At 46.0% G+C, this 18,533-nt stretch overlaps 2 protein-coding genes across 2 annotated transcripts; both read right to left on the minus strand.

The window, feature by feature from the left end:
• Positions 1–3,365: 3,365 nt before the first annotated feature.
• Positions 3,366–6,278, minus strand: LOC136768860 (zinc finger protein ZFP2). Its single transcript, XM_066723250.1, has 2 exons — positions 5,818–6,278; positions 3,366–5,475 (listed from the first exon to the last, which is right to left on the minus strand). Exons 1-2 carry the CDS (start codon positions 6,104–6,106, stop codon positions 3,947–3,949), a joined length of 1,818 nt encoding a protein of 605 aa, XP_066579347.1. The 5' UTR covers positions 6,107–6,278; the 3' UTR covers positions 3,366–3,946.
• Positions 6,279–9,028: 2,750 nt separating this feature from the next.
• On the minus strand, positions 9,029–18,076 carry LOC136768861 (uncharacterized). The gene is made up of 3 exons (XM_066723251.1): positions 17,643–18,076; positions 11,753–12,163; positions 9,029–10,655 (listed from the first exon to the last, which is right to left on the minus strand). The coding sequence occupies exons 1-3, from the start codon at positions 17,908–17,910 to the stop codon at positions 9,847–9,849; spliced, it is 1,488 nt and encodes a 495-aa protein (XP_066579348.1). The 5' UTR covers positions 17,911–18,076; the 3' UTR covers positions 9,029–9,846.
• Positions 18,077–18,533: the final 457 nt, after the last annotated feature.

Here is an 18,533-nt window from a genome sequence, read left to right on the forward strand (position 1 = left end):
GTGTCTGAGCTGTAGCCCCTACCCCAATCCTGAACCTTCACCTCTGACCCACTCATGACCTTTGAACTCTGACTTCAAGCACTACTCACAAACACAAACAATGACAAGGCCTTTTACTTCTGGCTCAAAGTGGGCTTCCTTCCCTTCCTCCTTGCACCATCTTTAACCACCAGTGCCACCTTCCATTCCCTCTCCCTCCCGCCGCCTCCCCATGACCAGAGCCTCCGCCAGTCAACGGCAGCTGTGCAAACATTGGGGTAACTGTGAAACACCAGCCGCAGCTCTGACTGCATGAGGGGAGAAATAAAAACTAACATTCAACTGGATTGGGGTCTTCAGCACAATGGACAGCACCAAATTTAGACTCCCCTGCGCTGCCCTTAACCCCCTGCCCCCGACATGGGGAGAGATCGAAGGAGGAGGACGAACAGTCAATGATAAATACTAAGACACCGCGACTTTGACCGGACCCAAAACTCGTGTCATGTTTTTTCTGTTTCTGTGTGTGTGCGTGTGCGTACTGTATTGTAAACTCTCTCTCTCTCTCTCTCTCTCTCTGTCCCTCTCTCTCTCTCGTACCAATGTTCCCCTGTTCTGTTTAGTTAGTGTGCTGTGCCAGTATTCCCCCCGCCCTTCCCTTCCCTCCCTTCTCTCGCTCTTTCTTCTTTCTACCCCCCTTCTCCTCCCTCAAATCTATAAGATGACAACTCTATGCAGATGCTGTCTTTTTTAAGTGTGTGGAAATTAAAAAAAAAAAAAAAAAAAAAAAAAAAAAAAACGAACCAACCAACCGACAAAAAATTAAAAAATAAATAAAAAATAAAGAGAAAAAAGGATTGTTCAGTGTAACTTCTGGTGTGAGACTCGTTTGTTCATTTTCCCTGCAATTAATTCTCTTCTCTGGTGCGGTGCCTTAATTTGGCAGATTCCCCTCCTCGAGTGTCCCAGCCAAGTGAAAGTGATATCTATACTTTGTGTGGACGAGATTTTAAACATCCTATGTATACATCATATTCGCATTCGCATAAACACACACAAACCCCCACACACACACACTCACTCACTCACGTCAGAAGACCACTCTGGTGCCAAACATTCGGGTTTGCCACCGTAACAGCAGAAACATGGAAGAACAAACATGAAAAATATAAAGTCATGCTAAAGTAAAGCTCACCAATCCCCCGGCCGTCATACAACACACTTCTGAGATGGAAAAGTCGTGATGGACACAGCAGTCTGGATACAATGTGTGCCCAGGCTAACATATCAGCTCAAGTTGGGTTAAACACTTCAGACATGGCTGCTTTTAATCTTTAAAAACCTGATGGAACCAAAATATTGGATCCAGAGGGCGGCTAAAAATGTGGGAGAATACTGCGTGATTCTGTATACTTCCGTTTGTGTCTAAGTATAAGTCATACCAACGACAGACACTCAGTTTAAACCATTGTATAAAACCATCTTTCCTCAGACTGGTCTAACTCAGCCAATCACGCACTGCATTGTGGGAATTTGAAGACACTTGAAGAAAGACTGGTGATCTCAGCTCACAGTAACTGCAAATCTATCCTTGTTATGCAGACAAATATATACTTTGGGAGACATTTTCTGAAACTCGCACTCACACCCTGAAACAAAAGGCCCTCACAACTCAAACGGACCACCGGATTGGCTACTGAGCTCTTTGGGGAGGAGTCTCTGTGCTGGGGGGCTGCCGGTGGGCGGGACAGCAGGGGGTGTGAGCCAATGGAAGACTGCGCCTGTCAGCATCAGTGACAGTGGCGCCGTCGTCTCTGACAAGCAGTTTGAATGGAAAGAAACACAATAATGCTCACTTAGCCTGGGGGTGAGGAGGCGACCTTTTCCAGGCAAGTTAATTTGTATGCAACTGACTAACTTGCCAAACTGTCAAACAACTATCAAATTAAGACAAGTGTAATGTTTTAGACAAGTGTAAAATAGTTCATTGCAACCGGCCCATTGCCTGGTATTTGTGGCAATGAAGCACGACAGCACCCCCTGGTGGCGATATACTCTCCAGCGCTCTCGGTGCAGACAGCATCAGTCCCGTAATTCAGCAGTTCCCAAACTTGTGCTCCACCACAGTATGAACTCCACAATATGAACTGTACAGCCGATGCACATTGTATTGCACCGATATATACACCGTGCACTTGTACAAACATGACCTATAACAAATGCAAGACCAATACAGAACCCTGGACGCGTTTTGGATTATTTGCTCTGGGGCTTTTTCAAAGGGGATTCGCGACAGGGTGCAGGACGAGCCCTGTGCAATGGGCGGGCAGTGTGGAGCTCCAGGGCGGCTGCCTGCCTCTCTCCTGGGCAGCGGCCAAGATCACGCAGCGAGCCGAGCGTCTGCGCATCGAGCGGCCGGGCTGGCCTGCAGCAGGGAGATGATTAAGTGATCAGAGCGCCGGGGCAGAGGATGGGGGGGTAATTGAGTTGGCACTTGAGAGACAGCGATTCACAGTCTACTGTATATGCACCCTGGCGTCTACAATCAATCGCATTCTTTTCTTTTTGCTGCAGGCTAATGAAATCACAGGGATAAATTTCATCTTATTCCCCACGATTACTTCTAATCAGCTTTAGTCTGAGTCCAGATCAATACACTGACCTGCCTGCGAATTGCAAAATTAAAAAAAAAAAAACGTTTGTAATGATTTTGTTTATATTATAAAAAAACTGTATAGTAGCTTATTTTATATCTTGGGCGGCTCTCTCCTGTGTCCGGCTACATTCCAGTGCACACTGAGCTCTCAATCACTTAAGTAAAGAATGAAATGCTGAGGTTAAAACAAATTGGCTAAATCTGGGCCTTTTAATGATTTTAAAAGGTTGGATGATTAGAAAGGCAACTGAATCTTCAAAATGTGCTGTAAGCTAAACACACCAGTAAGTCAAATTAAGCGATTGAGTTAAATTAAGGAGAGTGTGGGGGTGGAATAAGACCCAGCAGGGTAGTACGGGCTCAGGGTCTGGGCCAGGGTGTCCAACTATCTCCTGGTTTGTGTTCCAGCCCGGCTCTGGGCTCCTCAATCCCTCTAATGAAATGATTACCTGGATGAATCGAACTCTTCTCTTCAGACTCTGAATTGTTCCGCGGGGGACAATATCTGGAGTCCTCAACCGATTTTGTGTCATCAGTTGTGAACATAAAATGTGAAACTCTTCAATGAGCGCAACCAAGGAAATAATTCCACTGAGTAATAGAACAGCTTGTTCTTTTGCGGAACCTCACTGACAAAGATTTCGCTGTTTAATAATATTGTGTAGCAAAATGAAACTCAATCCAAGCAGTTGGGGACACTTTGTTAAGTGGTAGCACACCATTAAGCAAATCTTTTGGCTCTGCATTTATTTTGCAAATAGACGTGCAGTGACAAAGACGGGTCCGCAAGCCTAATAATATAAGTCAATCGGTTGTGTGAAGGGTCAAGTATCAAGCCGAACTGCAAAAAATTTCATCTGATATAATAAGACTTGACACTTGACATTAACTTAAATCCGGCTAATTCTATGAACTGCATGACATTTATACACAAGATAAGAAGTATAGGAAGGCTGCCTTTTGATGTGTTTAATAACAACAACAATATTGTAGCTTGTTAAAAAATTAAGACATTATCTGAATACCAAGCACAAGCCATGACCATCCTCTTCAACAAGACCAGGAGTCAAGACTCAAAAGATCAGTTCTCTCCTGTGTACACTTTTTCTGCTGTAAGAAAGAGGGAAAGAAGGGATGACTCTAGTCGTACTAGGGGTGGACACAGATCTTTACAGTATCTGAAATGCACTGGAAATGCATTTGAACACACAAGTCTGCGATCAAATCGGTCACTCACATCTGCTCTTAGGCTTTTAGGAACAAACGGGACCGGGGGAGCTGCAGGATATGAGGGGGCTGGGGCTGCCGTTTCTAAGTGGACAGAGACTCTGTGGTCTCCACTTTCACCTCCACCGGGACCGCAGAGACCGAGACGTCCCGGGTGGTGCCTCCTTCAGCCTCAGTCTCACCCTGCTGCTGCTGCTTGGCGTGGGAGCGCTGGTGGGAGCGGAGGTTTCCCAGCTGTTTGAAGCTCTGGGGGCACTGGGGGCAGCGGTAGGGCGCCTCACCAGAGTGGATGCGCTGGTGGATCTTGAGGACCTGCAGGCGGGAGAAGGTCTTGTTGCAGGAGTCGCAGGCATAAGGCTTCTCGCCCGTATGGATGCGCATGTGGTAGTCCAGGTGGTGGAGGCGGAAGAACTTCTTGTTGCACTGTTGGCAGCTGTAGGGCCGCTCGCCCGTGTGCGTCCGCTGGTGCAGCTTGAGCTCGGCGGGCGTCTTGAAGGCCTTGCCGCACTCGGGGCAGCCCACCGGACGCTCCTGGCTGTGGGTGCGCTGGTGGCTCTTGAGCAGCTTGGCGGTGCGGAAGCTCTTGGCGCAGTGGGTGCAGGAGAAGGGCCGCTCGTCCGAGTGCGTGAGCCGGTGCGTCTCCAGGCCGGCCATTGAGGAGAAGCACTTGCCGCACTGGTCGCAGGCGTGGGGCCGCTCGCCTGTGTGGATGCGCTTGTGCACGCTGAGCGCCGCCAGCTGGCTGAAGGTCTTGCGGCACACGGGGCAGGCGTAGGGGCGTTCGCCCGTGTGCGTGCGCTCGTGGATGGTCACCTGCTTGGCCTGGGCGAAAGCCTTGCCGCAGTGCCGACACAGGAAGGACTTGAGCGGCGCATGGGTGCGCAGGTGGGACTTGAGGTAGTCGGGCCGGCTGAAGCTCTTGCCGCACTGGGGACAAGCGTGGGGCGTGTCGGCCGTGTGGACGCTGCCGTGTTTCTTGAGCGTCTCGGGCCGGTTGAAGCGGCGGCCGCACTCTTCGCAGCGGAAGGGCTTCTCGCCCGTGTGCACCCGCAGGTGGGCGACCAGGTGGCCCCGCTGGCCGTAGCACTTGCCGCATTGCTGGCAGACGTGCTGCAGCCGCCCCAGGTGGCCCCGCTGGTGCCTCCACAGCTGCTGGGCCTGTCCGAAGCTCTTGTCGCACTGGGCGCACTGGTACGGCTTCTTCTCCTTCCCCGAGGCCGTCCCAGACTCGGACGTCACCCCCACGCCCCCAAATGGAGGGTCCGCTCCCGGCACCCTGCCCTGGGAGTCAGGGCTGCTGCAGTGCCCCACCTGGTAGGTACCATCGCCAGCCTCGTCCTGCGGGGGCGGGTCCTGGGTCTGGCGGGGCAGCTGCGGCTCGTAGTCGTGCTCGTTGATGGCGCCCACTATGGTGGCGGCGGCGAAAGCGGCCTCCTCCACCTCCTCCTCCACCTCCTCCTCCTGTCCTACCTCCTCCTCCGCCTCCATACCCTCGGGATTGGCGCAGGAGAAGGACTGGGTGCCCACAATGATATGTACTATTTCCGGGTAGCCCTGGGCCACCATCATGGTCCCCTCCTGGACAAAGGCCGCACCCTGGGCCAGCTCTTGACCTGTGAATGGAAGCTCATTTTAGCAAGACAGCTCTTCACACACAAATGCACAAGGGAATCAAGGTAAACTTCAATTCCTGGTTTAAATTACATGCCTTATCCTAACCCCTGGATTTACCTGCTCTGAAAATCATAGCTCGTTTTATTTATGAAGTTAATGAATTGAACTTGCATCACTTTTACAGCTAACCATGCAGAATATTGGTCATTCAGTGATGTGCCTCTAGCATTAAATCAAACTAAACGGCATGGAAACAAACACATACTATGCTCAAGGGGGTTTAAAAACGGTATGATCCACAGTTACGGAATATAGTAACTCTAAAATAAATCCAACTTTACCAGCGACTGCGGTGCCTCCCGTTCCGCCGTCCCCGGCCCCCGTTTCCTGGCTGCTTTGGGTTCCGCCTGCACAGCCGCTCTCCATGGCGCGTCTCAGCTCTGTCTCCGACACCTCCAGCCGGGCCTCCAGCTGCTTGATGTCGGCCTCCCTGGCGGTGATCTCCCTCTGGAAGGCGGCGAAACTGTCCTCGACGAGCTTGGTGACGCCGGACACGGCTTGCTTCAGCAGGCAGTCCATCAGAGAGGAGAGCTGGCCGTGGAAGTCCGACGTGTGCACGATTATTTCCATCGCGGCTGCCGTTGTTGCAGTTCAGACGCGGTTTATAGTTTCCATGCGTCTGTTCGGCGGTTGGTTGGCTAATTGACTTTGTGTTATAAACGCGGCGCTCAACAGCGCATCCACAGCGCCTCCATCCCCTCCACCCGGAAGTGATCAGAGAACCCGGAAGCCACAGTCGTGATGAACAGGAAGCGCTTCTTACCGTATTACCCTGAACAAACGCGCGTTTATTTAAAATACATGTTGAAGGAAAGAAATCCGTGACTCTGCAACACACGAAAACATCTTAATAAAAACAGTAATAAAACGGATGCATAACCAACCACAACAATACACTGTTCGTTGTCACACGCAGTATAATATAATAGTTTTTAATTATTTAATGAACGGAAATACAGAAGTCCTGAATTAAAATGGAATGAAGGGTGCGAGATCTATCGCATTTTGATTGGTTCCCTTAAATGCAGCACAACCACGCATATGGAGTGTGTAAAATACATGTTGACCTTCGGCAAATGTAGTATATTGAATTATTTTTATTTTTATTGTGTGTATATTGTCTGATGTCAGAAAAAAAAAAGTTTAAGACATTCTCAACCACACTGTAGGTCAGAAAGGTGTATTTGAAGACTCGTCAGACCCATATGACAGTTTTCCATGGCATACTAATGCATTTACTAGTACTATAGCACATCATTTGGTACCATCTTGTACCATGGATCAATCTTAGAATGTCTTATAATATACAGTGATGGAAAAAAGTATTTGAGCCCCTGCTGATTTTGTACGTTTGCCCACTGACAAATAAATGATCAGTCTATAATTTTAATGGTAGGTGTATTTTAACAGTGAGAGACAGAATAACAACAAAAAAATCCAGAAAAACGCATTTCAAAAAAGTTATAAATTGATTTGCATGTTAATGAGGGAAATAAGTATTTGATCCCCTATCAATCAGCAAGATTTCTGGCTCCCAGGTGTCTTTTATACAGGTAACGAGCTGAGATTAGGAGCTCTCTCTTAAAGGGAGTGCTCCTAATCTCAGCTCGTTACCTGTATAAAAGACACCTGTCCACAGAAGCAATCAATCAATCAGATTCCAAACTCTCCACCATGGCCAAGACCAAAGAGCTGTCCAAGGATGTCAGGGACAAGGCTACACAAGGCTGGAATGGGCTACAAGACCATCGCCAAGCAGCTTGGTGAGAAGGTGACAACAGTTGGTGCGATTATTCGCAAATGGAAGAAACACAAAATTACTGTCAGTCTCCCTCGGTCTGGGGCTCCATGCAAGATCTCACCTCGTGGAGTTTCAATGATCATGAGAACGGTGAGGAATCAGCCCAGAACTACACGGGAGGATCTTGTTAATGATCTCAAGGCAGCTGGGACCATAGTCACCAAGAAAACAATTGGTAACACACTACGCCGTGAAGGACTGAAATCCTGCAGCGCCCGCAAGGTCCCCCTGCTCAAGAAAGCACATGTACAGGCCCGTCTGAAGTTTGCCAACATCTGAATGATTCAGAGGAGAACTGGGTGAAAGTGTTGTGGTCAGATGAGACCAAAATCAAGCTCTTTGACATCAACTCAACTCGCTGTGTTTTGGAGGAGGAGGAGGAATGACCCCAAGAACACCATCCCCACCGTCAAACATGGAGGTGGAAACATTATGCTTTGGGGGTGTTTTTCTGCTAAGGGGACAGGACAACTGCACTGCATCAAAGGGATGATGGATTGGGCCATGTACCGTCAAATCTTGGGTGAGAACCTCCTTCCCTCAGCCAGGGCATTGAAAATGGGTCGTGGATGGGTATTCCAGCATGACAATGACCCAAAACACACAGCCAAGGCAACAAAGGAGTGGCTCAAGAAGAAGCACATTAAGGTCCTGCAGTGGCCTAGCCAGTCTCCAGACCTTAATCCCATAGAAAATCTGTGGAGGGAGCTGAAGGTTCGAGTTGCCAAACGTCAGCCTCGAAACCTTAATGACTTGGAGAGGATCTGCAAAGAGGAGTGGGACAAAATCCCTCCTGAGATGTGTGCAAACCTGGTGGCCAACTACAAGAACCGTCTGACCTCTGTGATTGCCAACAAGGGTTTTGCCACCAAGTACTAAGTCGAAGGGGTCAAATACTTATTTCCCTCATTAACATGCAAATCAATTTATAACTTTTTTGAAATGCATTTTTCTGGATTTTCTTGCTGTTATTCTGTCTCTCACTGTTAAAATACACCTACCATTAAAATTATAGACTGATCATTTCTTTGTCAGTGGGCAAACGTACAAAATCAGCAGGGGATCAAATACTTTTTTCCCCCACTGTATCACATTAGTTTATCATCATATACCTAAGGATACTACAGAATATATAAGCATGTACTATAGTACAATAGAGTTCAAAAAGTTGCCATGGTCCAATTTGACATCTTAGGGTACAGAATGGTACATGTAATTCATTAAATACTATACTTTTAATCCATGGTTATACTTAATATTATGAAAATGTATGTGCTACCACACAATAAAAGCAGAATTTGACTATATTGCTTCTCCAAACAAGAGGTTAATTACAAAAAGAGTTAAGTAAACCCCCAAAACAACAAGGGCCTCAATGGAACAATATATTCATGTGGAGTGCATGACTCATAAGAAAAACTGTACTAATAATGGATATCAAAAATCTACACACCCTTATCGCAAATGCAGCTTTTGTTGATGTAAAGGCTGAAATCAAGAAAAATCATGTCAGACCTTTTTCACCTTTAATACAATCTTGTAAAACAGCAATCTTTATTGTGAAACCATGAAATAAGTAAAATATACCATTTTATATATTTACATTTTGCATAGAATTAATACAACTGTTGCCTTCTGGCTGTCTTGTGAATGTTTTGGGGGGAGTTGGGTCTGTGCAAATTAGAATGATGTTTATATTTGGTCTATGCAGACAGAGCTACAATGCAGTTTAAGTTTAATCGAGTCAAATGGTGACTTGTGTAACCTCCATGGGGAATAGTTGCACTGTTACGTTCTTGGAACGCTGCAATTTCTTAGCAAATGCTGTGTGGAAAAGCACCACACATTAAATTAATAAACCCACAACATTTTCATAATAAAAAAGGAATGTGAAAACTTATACATATGTATTATTAATGTTCCAAATACAGCATCTTTGTACTTGTTTCTTTGGATGGGCATTATAGGGTTAACGCAGTTCATGTAGGTTTCCTGACTTTGACACCTGGCTGTCATTTCTCAGATTGCCCAGAGTGGACGAAAAAAAGATACTGATACCAGAAGGCCATTTTAAAAACACAAGCTGTGTTTAGTAGGTTTTTTTTTTTAAATGAAATACAGCAACAAATCTAAAGGATTAATAAAAAAACAGCATCATAACTGTGGTAACAAACAGTAAAAAGAAGTTGAACAAACTCTCAGTAGAGTACAGCCTTCCAGGGGGATTTAAAATAACTATGCATCCGACAGTGCCACCTCGGCACCTTTAGAAAGTCAGTGTCACCGTGTGAACATCCTCAGGGTCACGGTGTACAGAATGCTGTAAAACTCCCTCAGGTACAGTGTAGAGCTCCAGTTTCAATGACGCGCTCTGCGTTGTGACGACCCAACTGCTCCTGTCCCACCGCCACGGCGACACCTCTGTGCATTCACGGGCTACTTAACCCGTCCCAGCAAAGACGAGCGCAGCACCCTTCCTGACGCCGGCTGCGTTTCTGCGGCCCGGGCCTCAGTGGCCATTGGATTTCTTGCACATGAGCTGGTGTTGTCTCAGCTGGCAGGGCAGGGAGAACTTCTTCCCGCACTTGGCGCAGGAGCACAACTTCTCGCCCGTGTGGAGGCGCAGGTGGTGCTTCAGGGTGTCGGACCGGCTGAAGCTCTTATCGCAGTGGCTGCACTGGAAGCGCTGCTTGAGCTCCGGCTCCTCCTCCACGTGCTGCCTCAGGATGTGCCTCTGCAGGCCGTTCTGGCGCTGGTACCGGCTGCCGCACATGCCGCACGTCAGCTTGTGCGGCTTACTCCCCGAGCGCAGGCACGGGTGACTCCAGAACAGGTCTCTATCTACGAAGCGCTTCTTACACCCGACGCAGGTGAGGGGGCTTAGCGGCCTGTGGGTCTGGCCATCTGCTGCCCCCTCCTTGAGATCCTCAGGCAGCCATTCCTCGCTGTCCTCGCTGTCCTCGCTGCTGGCAGACGTCTCTCCGGCCTCGGCCTCTGGGCTTTCCTTGGCATCTGTGTGGGAGGGGAGAGGACTGCTCTGGCTGCTGGTTTCCGCCAAGTTTCCCGTGACGGCCAGCCTACTGTCCCTCACGCGGAGCTTGATCTTGGAGTAAACCTGCTGGGCCTTCTCCTCCCGCACTCCCAATTTCGCCACCACCACTTTCTTGTCGGGGCCGCCCCCCTCCTTAACCTGGGGAGCGTCCACCAGAGAAATCTTCCTCCCTGACAGTCTCCCCGGCTGCCTCTGGGTGGCAGCTTGTTTGCACTTCTCCCGGGGTCTGCGAGCGGGAGAGGAGACGTCCAGCTTGTGTGTGGATGCTGCAGAGAGGGACGGAGAGAACAGAGTCCTCTATCACATATCACATTCTTTATATATTTAAGACCAATCCCTCATTCCCAGTCTGACAAACAGCCCCATTAAAGCACCACCAACGACTCCATCACCAACTGATCCATACTGGACACTGTTTTATGGTATTTGAAGAGCCCCATGTGACGTTTAGCATGTAAAGCTTGTCCAAATATGTACATCCGATGTCCAGCAAGAACTTGCCTGGTTTCGATGACATTGTTTTCCTGGTTTTGAACTCAGGTTTGCATAACAATCGCAGCGGTTCCAGTTTTCAGAATATAGCCAAACTGCCTTCAACACAAACAGTTTGTCCTGCTTTTCTCACTCAAGCATTTCTTATTGCTCATTTGACTCTTCAGTATTCGTAATCCTTTCATGCTGCCACACTCAATTTAAAAACAGTCAATACCTCACAAAAGACCTCAAGTTTCTTTTTACTACTTTTATATACAGTCATCCCCCGACTTACATCTCGTAATTGATTTCAATACAAAAAGATATACATGAAAGAATGGGAGTGGGTCTATTTATTAAATGTAATGGAGAGTGGAAACACTACATATATTGATTTACTTTGGGTTGGTCATAAAAAAATATATGGGGCCGGTTTTGGGCTAGAATTGTATTGATTGTGGGCTACAAGTGCGTTGTATTTCTGGCAGCTCTGCCCAGAGATTCATCCAGCAGTCAGTGCTTGTACAGAAATCATCTCTCCACTAATTTAAATGTAAAGGTTAATTTAAAGGTTTACTCCGGATGGCTCGGTTTAAGTTTAGTTTAAGAGTGAGTGCCTCCTTAAATTATATATATATTTTTTGTCAGATTTCATATTGGTTTTGTAATTTTTCATAAGTATATATAAATATTTGAGTGGTCGAAATTTATTGTTTGGAACCACCCTGCCCATTTTAGCATTGCATTTATGGGACAATCTATCTTGATGTACTTTGCGGGTCTCGGAACCAATTATGATGTAACTTTGGGGGATGACCTGTATAGTGAACGTGGCCTGTGCTATGAGCAATTCTCCTTCTCTCCATCTATCCATTCTCTCCCCACATACCTGGTTGCATAGCGTGGCCGAGGCTGGCGGAGGGGGCAGCAGGGGCAGGGGCAGTGCAGCAGGGCGAGGGGCTGTGCAGCAGGGACCGGGTGTTTGTGATCTGGAGGATGTCCAGAGCGTCCTGTCTGTCCCTGGCCTGCTTCAGGCGTAGCTGGGCAGAGGTAGTCGGCGCTTGGCTGAACTGTATATTGATGGTGGAGGGCTCCAGTTCGATCACCACAAAGGAGTCCTCTTCCTCCTCCTCTTTCTCCTGGGTGCGCATGCTCTTCCCACAGGCCTCCTCCCTGACCTTTGAGCCCTGTCCTGGTTCCACACCCAGTCGCAGAGTGCCACTTGGTTTCAGTGTCTTCATCTTGCTGGCAACAGCATCTTTCCCCCATCCATTCAGAGACACGTTTTCCTTTCTGGCACCTGTGCAGATACGAGACAGAATTAGGTATCACAGACACAAACTGTCCAACTGCTACCCTGGAGACCGCAAGCCTCTTCCGGTCTTCGCCACAACAGGAGCCCTCAGGTACCCTGTTACATGTCATTACAGTTGAGCTTATGTCAAGATTTTTCACATTTCATTTTTAACTTAATGGTTTATTTAAAAATATGCTGGCACCCCGAGCTGTGGTGCCCCACACACAACATATTGTAGATCATTAACGATTCTTTTAAATACTACTGCTTCACCCTATCACGATCTTGTCTCATGGCAACCGATAGAAGAAACAATAGTTTTCCCGCATAGATTTCAAGATTTGATTTTGATCTGGGATAGTGCCCTGTCTAAATGCTAAATATACAGTTTGTATTGCTCCAGATAGGCCAGGCTTGGATTTGTGTCTGTGTAGCTGGTGTTAGAATAAACAACTCTTTTAAGGTCATATAGGTCAGATAACCAAGAACAATGTCATAGGGTTTGGGGCACATCATTGGTGTGATGGGGTTGCCCGGCAACAAAAAGGTGAAACCTCCTATATGACAGTGAAGAAACCAGTGTAATGATTTATATTAAAATTAGCATTACAAATAATACTGGCATGTTAAGGCTGTAAATCATACGACCTTATTTTGGCAGATATATATACACAAATTCATACACCTTCCTAACTGAGAAAATTAGGCTTGTGCTAAAGGACTTAAGGAGACAGCTTTGAAGTTTTGTGTTTTACAATACAGGCCTGTTCTCACCAAAGTACGACATAACACATCCATGCTGGAAGACCCCACAACTGACAAATGGGCTGCCATGCCCGTCTCCAGAGAGACTAGCATCACATTCCAGGGCAAAAAACCCAAATACAAACTACATGCTGATAACAGAAGTGTTACCCAGCTTCTTCCTCAGTTTGATAACAAACAATAAAAGGTGACTTAAAACTAAGTTAATGACACTGAAGTAATTCCACCTCAGAACCAAAACATGCTCAAGCCATGTTTGGTCTTAAAAGAGAGCATTAGCTAAAGCAACCATTGGACCATTTATATTTCACATACAATGCAACATTCACATTTTATAAGAGAATTATTCAAACATCCTAATTGATCCTCCACTGACATGGGCATCAGACCAGCCCCCCATGCAATTAAAAGAAAACTCAAATGAAACATTACTGTAAAAGACAACCTGGCTTGTTTGGTATCAACTGCAAGGTCATGCTTTGAGAGACATGAACATGTTACTGATAGAACTAAAACGTGACAATATAGAGAGTTAGAAACTCTAGGTAACATTTGAACCATTTTCACATTCCTCAAAACCATCCCACCCCTAATACACATTCTGTAGGAATCAAGGGAGAGGAATGGCAAAGACTGCTTCGATTCGAATTTCAATTTTATTACCCCAAACCTGACCAATCAGAAGTTTGGAAGGAAAGAGATTAGAATCTCTTTGTCTCAAACGTATAAAAACAGAAAGATAAAACTAGCAAGTCGGAGTGGCACAATTGGGAGTGGAGTAGAACAACCTGGGAGAAGAAACCAAGGAGATGAAATCCAGGAAGACTGAATGGAACCAGAACCAGAACTTCTCCACCAAAAACCTGAAAGCTTTGCAACTGTCCTCAAGTCAACTAAGTCTGCTAGCCCTCCCCGCTTTCGACCGTCTGCATAACTGAATCTCAGTAAACCACACAGGTAGTATATTGAGTTCTAGTCAAGAAATAGGTAAATCACAATTACATAAATCCTAGTTTATGAGATCTAAATTGTAGGAACGGGCAGCATAATCATAATAGTGGTTTGTTATTTTACATGTTTTGTGCCTCGAGTCAAAACTCGAGTATTGGATAGATCTCCTCTCACTCTTACTTTGAATATTATCCACCCTGCTTGTCTCTATCCTATCTTTGCAAATACATGTTGTCCATTTAATTTTTTTTAAATAAACCTATATCTTGTATAAAACTAAACAGCCTCAAGGTTAATTCATGCAGATCAACCTCACTGCTAAAGTATTGTGGTAACTTGTGCATCAACCCGGTCTTGTTTTCAGAGAACTTGATCGTTGTGGGTGTCACTAGATAATAACAATTTAGGGCTGTATCAGCATCCTTTCATTTCATTAAACTATTTACAAGGGTCAAGCCAACTAAGCTGTTCTATGAGAAAGGCTGAAAGATAAAACTACTCCATTTGTAGTCTTTCTTTTTTTAACTTAAGACCAGACATGTATTGAAGATAACAGGATGCATCCGTTTCCTCAACAGGAGGAACCCAACGGACTGAGACATGCCCCCGAGACCCTACTCTTTTGCAAGCCCATGATTGGATACAAGCCACGGTAACACATGTAATTTGATCTATAAAAGCTGTAACATCCTGTTGTTCAGAGATACTAAGTGAAGGACTTCCCCAAAGTTACTCTCCCTTGCTGGCTCGTAATAGAGTATTTCTCCACTCCGGAACTCCTCCACTTTCTTCATTAAAGAAAGGTTCTTCAATAGCATGGTCTTTAGAATATTTATATTAAAACACGGTGAAATAGTAGTGAACGTATTATAAGTCTTCGAGAAATGCACCCCATGAAAAACTATTTTTTGCACCTTTCAGTCACCATACACTACTTTCTAAAGATGTGAAGCATCCTCTGATGAAAAATATGATTTCTGTACCCCACCCCGGAACAGACTGCGCGTTTTCCCCCCGGGCACTCAATGACAGCAGGTGACACAGAAACTGTAAATCGGATGTGTTTGAGAATGAAACGCGCTGGTAGCCAAGAGAATAAGCTTTTAAACGATGTGCGCATTGTAGGAATACAGTGTAACTTCTGCACAGCAGCTGCGTGTAACACTGCCAGATAATGCTTAAGAGGGTGTAGTAACAGTATATAACTCTGAACTCTGTACATTATTTTTCAGTTTTTGGTAACCTATTTTTTATTATTTTTTTTAAACCTCTGGCAGTTTACCACTTCCCTTTGTACCATTTCAGGTTATGCACTAGACTTGAACTGCTTAAATTCCAATAAAAACTTAAAAAAAAATTGGGTTTTTCTAAAACTTTTGACCGGTAGTGTATATATGGATATGTACCATTTGACATTTTACTTTCTCATCATAACAATAAAACTTTTTCTGTCTCTCAAATTCAGAAACTGACAGAGAGAGACTGACACAGCGGGAGAGACGGAGACAGACTCGGTGAGCACAACCTGGTGATTGCAAAATGCCAACACAGACAGTCCCGGCTCACCTGAGAGGAGCGGCTGTACAGCCACAGGGAACGGTGGGAGATTGAAACAGAGACACAATTCCAGCTATCCTGCTTGAAATACACTGACATAAGAAAATACACCCCAAAATTTCTGAACAATATCAGAGAATTCACACTCCTGCCATAGAAAGAAGAAGTCCCCTTCCTTCTGGGAAAATGCATGAAAATGTGGTTGAACTACTACTTATGATCTATTATTCACATATATTATCAATTACATTTTATTTATTTTTCTTATACTTTATTTTTTATGTATGACCTGTATCCTACACTCTTTGGCAATACCAAAAACAGAGGTCATGCCAATTAAGCTACATTTGAATTTGAGAGAGAGAGAAGCAGACAGACACAAAGAGAGAGAGAGAGAGAGAGAGAGAGAGAGACACACTGCCCCATCCCCCTCCTCCCACACTTCCTCCACAATCTCAACTGTCCTTGCACGCTGTGATTTACAGCAGTGGGTTTCAAGCCTTGGCCTGGATTCCACATATTTTGTTGGGGTGATAACATTGTCAGTTTATCTTACCCAACTGTTAGACACCCCCCTCCCCAACTGTTTACTCAATGAAAAAGCTCTGATTGGCCACATGGTTCTTTTTAAACTTCATTTGAGTAATCAACAACCTATCTTGAACTAAAACAATACGATGGGACTCCAGGACCGGCACTGGAAACCCATGATCTATTTCTATATTCTCTTGCTTTTCTCATTTTAAATTTCGAACCACCAATAAAAAGGAGTGAATTCAAAGCAGTCTGTGTTGTAGGTGTTCAGCAGTTACTTTTCCCTCAAGTCATCAGTCAGGGGCAGCCTAATCATCCATCCGCCAGTCAAAGCTCAACTCCCTTCACATTATTTGCATTCCTTATTTTTTTTTTATTACACAATTTCTTAGCAGACACCCTTATCCAGGGAGACTTACATAGTCCAAAGCCCTAACCACTACTCCACACTACTTATCCATTCCCACTTCCCGACCAAGGTTATGTGGTGATAATGGTGCACATTCTTGCATTACATCGATGGCTCAACAGGGATCTTGACTAACTTTTTCCATTAGTGCTAACTTTTTCAGTTGGTGGCAACAGCACATTTGGTCGCAGCATGAGGAGTCAAACTTAGAGTGACGCTTAATTCTGGCATGCATTTGCCCATGTACTGGCCTTAATCTTAATTAGTGCATGTGGCAGGAAGAGTGTGACCTATACAACTTTTACATATTTTTCAATATGCTGAAAAGTTCAACAGGAAAGTTTCTTTTTTTTAAGGTATAAGAGAACGGCAACATAAGAGAATCACAGGAGAATTTGTTAGAGCAACATAGAACAATTTATTCGAGTATTAAAATACAAATGCAGCTGGGTAACTTAACTGTACAGTCAACACAAAATGGTCCTAAAAAAAGTCACTGCCAGGCATCTTGTGCTCCTGCGGAGGAAGAGAGACACTTGTGAGCCACTTTGAGCTCAGAGTTGACTGCTGCCACACAGCGTCCCCAAAGAGGCTCATTCACACACCACTGGCATGCAAATGTAATTATACTACAGCTGGGAAAAGCCTGAGAGACACCCAGTCCCCCCCCCCCCCCCCCCGCCCCACACACACACACACACACACACACACACACACACACAATCTCCCTGCATGCCACTGCAGTCAATGGTATTTCAACACCAATTCATCAGATCAAAATCCCCCATCGGCTAGAATGAAAAAAGGGAATTTATTTTATAAATTATACACACGTCTGCGCATGTGCATGTACACAAGACGTGCTGCTATGGCAATCAAAGCCCGTCTGCTCCAGATCAACGGCGGCCAACACGGTTTGTTATGATGCGATGGTTGCACACACGTGTCGCTAACGCCACAGGCAACGCGCAGATCTGCGCACATCTGCGCCACCGACACCAAAGCGTGTCCGACCGCAACAAAACGGAAGCGAGGCTGTCCCTAACGTTCCCGAATCAGAGCGTTCGAGTCGCACAGAGAATCGGCACTTTTTCAAATGTAACGGATATCTGAAGTCATTAAAAGACTCTTGATTTGTGTCCGAACCCACAACAAAAAGCTGCCGCCCCCATAACGTTCCCCACACCAATGTCCAAACGGAGCCCGGCGGTGCAATGCTTTAGTAAGCACCCGTACAAGTGCCCCCACACGACCGTCACAACTCACCGCTCTCCCCCGCCCCGGCCCCGGCCCCGGCCCCGGCCCCGGCCGGCTCCGCGGCTCCCTCCCGAGCCCAAGCCCAAGCCGTCTCCTCCTCCAGGTTCTGCAGCTCCGCCGTCAGCAGCTCCCTCTGCTCCTGCTCCCGGATGATCTCGGCCTCCAGGTCCTCGAAGCATCCCTGCAGCAGCTGCGAGATCTCGGCGCTGGACTTCTCCATGTAGTCCTGGATGACCGAGGAGATCTTGCTCTCCATGTCCAGCAGCTGTAGAGCCATGGCGGAGAAGTGAGAGCGGCTCTTCGCGTTGGTGCTGTGGCCGGAAAGGGAAGTGGCGCCGCCGTGGAGCTTGTGACTTTTGCCGCGAAGTTGTTGGCTTTATAACCGAGTGAGCGCTTCTGCCGCGCTAGCGCTGCATCACAGGTATACCCCAGGACGCGCCACATGTGTTCCTTCCCGGCTTCCGTACTTGCTTCACTGCTCAAACACATACAGATATAGCGTCGCGTTCTGGTTGCGCAGATGTGGGCAGTTCTGCGCAGATGTGCGGATTACCACCGATCCCATTGGTGGAGCAGCGCAGCACTGCGGGAATCTGCGCCACTGGAATGTGACCACGCTTTTTTTTGTTAGGTTAAAGATATATATTTTTAATATATATATATATATTTGACTGGATCAAATTTGACGAAAAATAAAAAAAATGCAAACAATATTTTATGTCTTATCTATTCTTATCTATATGACTACAACAGTGTATATATATATATATATATATATATATATATATATATATATATATATATATATATACACACACTCACCTAAAGGATTATTAGGAACACCTGTTCAATTTCTCATTAATGCAATTATCTAACCAACCAATCACATGGCAGTTGCTT

The sequence above is a fragment of the Amia ocellicauda genome, chromosome 14 (assembly GCF_036373705.1).
Source record: "Amia ocellicauda isolate fAmiCal2 chromosome 14, fAmiCal2.hap1, whole genome shotgun sequence".
NCBI lineage: Eukaryota > Metazoa > Chordata > Actinopteri > Amiiformes > Amiidae > Amia > Amia ocellicauda.